This window comes from Myotis davidii, unplaced genomic scaffold (genome assembly GCF_000327345.1).
Source record: "Myotis davidii unplaced genomic scaffold, ASM32734v1 scaffold1312, whole genome shotgun sequence".
NCBI classification, from domain to species: domain Eukaryota; kingdom Metazoa; phylum Chordata; class Mammalia; order Chiroptera; family Vespertilionidae; genus Myotis; species Myotis davidii.
This window is the reverse complement of record NW_006284000.1, coordinates 72,680-75,566: the sequence shown is the minus strand read 5'-3', so window position 1 is coordinate 75,566 and position 2,887 is coordinate 72,680. Positions and strand designations below refer to the sequence as shown.

Genomic DNA, 2,887 nt, shown 5'->3' with positions numbered 1-2,887 from the left:
TGGAATACATGGAAATATCTTATATAATAAAAGCCCAGTGATGGAAATGGCAAAAGACCAGAATGACCAAAGAGCAGAACAACTGCAGCCTGCAAACCAGCAGTCCCTTGCTGTGGTCAGCCTCGCCCCCCAGCAGGGACTGCCACCCTGATTGGTGGCATGTCGGGGCTGCAAATAGCTGGTGGCCCATTACCTGGTTGGTCCCACCCCCCAGCAGGGACTCCCACCACAATTGGGGGTGTAACCAGCTTGCAAACTACAGGCTACCCTTTTCCCCTGCTGGCCCCACCTCCTGTGGGGACCCCCACCCTAATGCGAGGCATGGCCACCTGTGACCCCTTGCCACAGCTGGCCTCACCCCCCTCCCTCCCGCCAATGGGGACCCCCACCTTGATCGGGGGTGTAGCTAGCCTGAAAACTGCCTGGGACATCTTGACATGGCTGGCAGGCTCCAAACACCTAGGGGTGTAACCAGCTTGCAAACTACAGGCTACCCCTTGCCCTTGCTGGCCCCACCCCTGTGGGGACCCCCACCCTAATGGGAGGCATGGCCACCTGTGACCCCTTGTCACAGCTGGCCTCACCCCCAGCCAATGGGGATCCCCACCTTGATCGGGGGTGTAGCCAGCCTGAAAACTGCCTGGGGCATCTTGACATGGCTGGCAGGCTCCAAATACCTAATGGCAAATGGGGAACTGGGGATGGGTGGTGGCAGGGGGGTCGCCAAGCTGCCGACAGCTGGGTAGGATGGCCCTGATCACAGGCCAGGCCTAGGGACCGTACGCATGCACGAATTTAATGTGCCGGGCCTCTAGTGTGATATAAATGACAGAGATTTCAAGATTGCAGTTCTAAAAGTGCTCAATGAGATGTGAGAAAATACAGACAGGCAATCTAATGCACTCAGAAAACAAATCAATGAACAAAATGAGCACTTTACCAAACAGACCGAAACTTTAAAAAATAACCAATCAGAAATCCTAGAAATGAAGCATGCAATTAAGGAGATTAAGAGTAAACTACCAAGCATAGAAAACAGAGCCAACCAGATGGAGGAAAGGATTCATAATATTGAAGATAGGAATCTAGAAATGGTGCAGGGGGAGAAGACAGAGACTTGAGCATAAAAAAAACAAAAGAGCTCTATGAGAACTATATGACTCCATCAGAAAAAGAAATAATAGAATTGTAGGTATTCTGGAGGGGGAGGAGAGGGAGCATGGAATGGAGAGTCTATTCAAACAAGTAGTGGATAAGAACTTTCCAAACCTATAGAATGGACTGGTTGTTTGAATAGTGGATAAGAAAGTGGATAAGAACTTTCTAAACCTATAGAACGAACTAGATCCTTGAATCCAAAAAGCAAACAAAATTCCTAGTTATCTCAATCCAAAGAGGCACTTGGTATTGAAGTGTCAAGAATTAATGTCAAAGAAAAAAATCTCAAAGCAGCCAGTGACCTACAACGGAAAACCTATTAGAATTTCATCTGATTTCTCAACAAAAACTCTACAAGCCAGAAGAGAGTGGAACCAAATACTCAAACATCTGAAAGAGAAAAATTACCAGCCACGAATAATATATCCAGCAAAATTATCCTTTCAATATGACAGAGAAATAAAGATGTTCCCAGACATACAGAAGATAAGGGTTTTTTTTTTCCACCAGAAACCTCCATTGCAGGAACTACTCAAGAGGGCTATTCTACCTGAAACAAAGATCAAAAGGTCACAACTCTACAAGTAAGATCACCAAAAACTTACAGCATAAACAGGGATAATTTGTGACAACAAAACCATAAAGGGGAGGGGAAAATGACTGAACTGGCAAAGGAGAATGAAGATCAGACACACTCAAAAGAAAAAAGGCTACTGTATATAAGCAAATTTATTTTTTATAAACCTAATGGTAACCACACACAAATCTCCAAACCAGGACACATAGCTTAAAAAAAAGAGGAAACAGAGAGAAGAAGTATGGAATATCACCAAACAAAAACAACAGACAGACACACAAAGGAAAAGCACCAATGGAGGCACAGACCCACCAGAAAATAAAAGACAAAATGGCTATAGAAAAGCCTTATACATATATAATTACCCTACATATAAATGGTCTGAATTCACCTATAAAGAGGCACAGAGTGGCAGAGTAGATCAAAAAACAAAAGTCAACCAAAAATGCTGCAAGAGACACATCTAACCTGCAAAGACAAAGGTAGATTCAAAGAAAATGGGTAGGAAATGATTCTACAAGCAAATAACATCCAAATAAAAGCAGGTATAGCCATACTTATATCTGACAAAATAGAATTCAAAATAACAAAGATAGCAAGATACAAAGATAGCCACTTTAAAATGATAAAGGGTACACTGCATCAAGGAAACATAATACTTCTTAATATTTATGCAACCAATCAAGGAGTACTGAAATATATAAAACAACTAAGCACGGAATTAAAGGGAGAAACAGATCAACACAATCACAGTTGAGGACTTTAATACTCCATTGACAGCTCTAGACAAATCAACCAAACACAAAATCAATAAAGAAATATCAGCCTTAAATGAAACACTAGATGAAATGGACATAGTTGACATTTATAGAACCTTTCATCCCAAGACATCAGAATATACATTCTTCTACAGTGCACATGGGACATTCTCAAGCTCAGACCATATGTTGGGTCACAAAACTAGCATTAAGAAATTCAAGAAGATTGAATTATACCAAGCATATTCTCAAACAACGATGCCTTAAAATTAGAAAGCAGCTGCAAAGCCGGACCTGCATGCCTCCGTGGTTGAGCATTGACTTATGAACCAGGAGGTCAGGGTTGGATTCCCAGGACACATGCCTGGGTTGCAGGCTTGATTCCCAGGGTTCA

The 2,887-nt window shown here is 42.7% G+C and overlaps 1 protein-coding gene across 1 annotated transcript in view; it reads right to left on the bottom strand.

Moving 5' to 3' along the window:
• Window positions 1–1,699: 1,699 nt before the first annotated feature.
• LOC107181377 (adhesion G protein-coupled receptor E2-like) overlaps window positions 1,700–2,887 on the bottom strand; it is a 3,035-nt gene continuing 1,847 nt past the window's right edge. Inside the window, exon 4 of the mRNA XM_015568078.1 lies at window positions 1,700–1,708. Coding sequence (XP_015423564.1) covers window positions 1,700–1,708 — 9 coding nt within the window. The remainder of the gene's footprint in view (window positions 1,709–2,887) is intronic.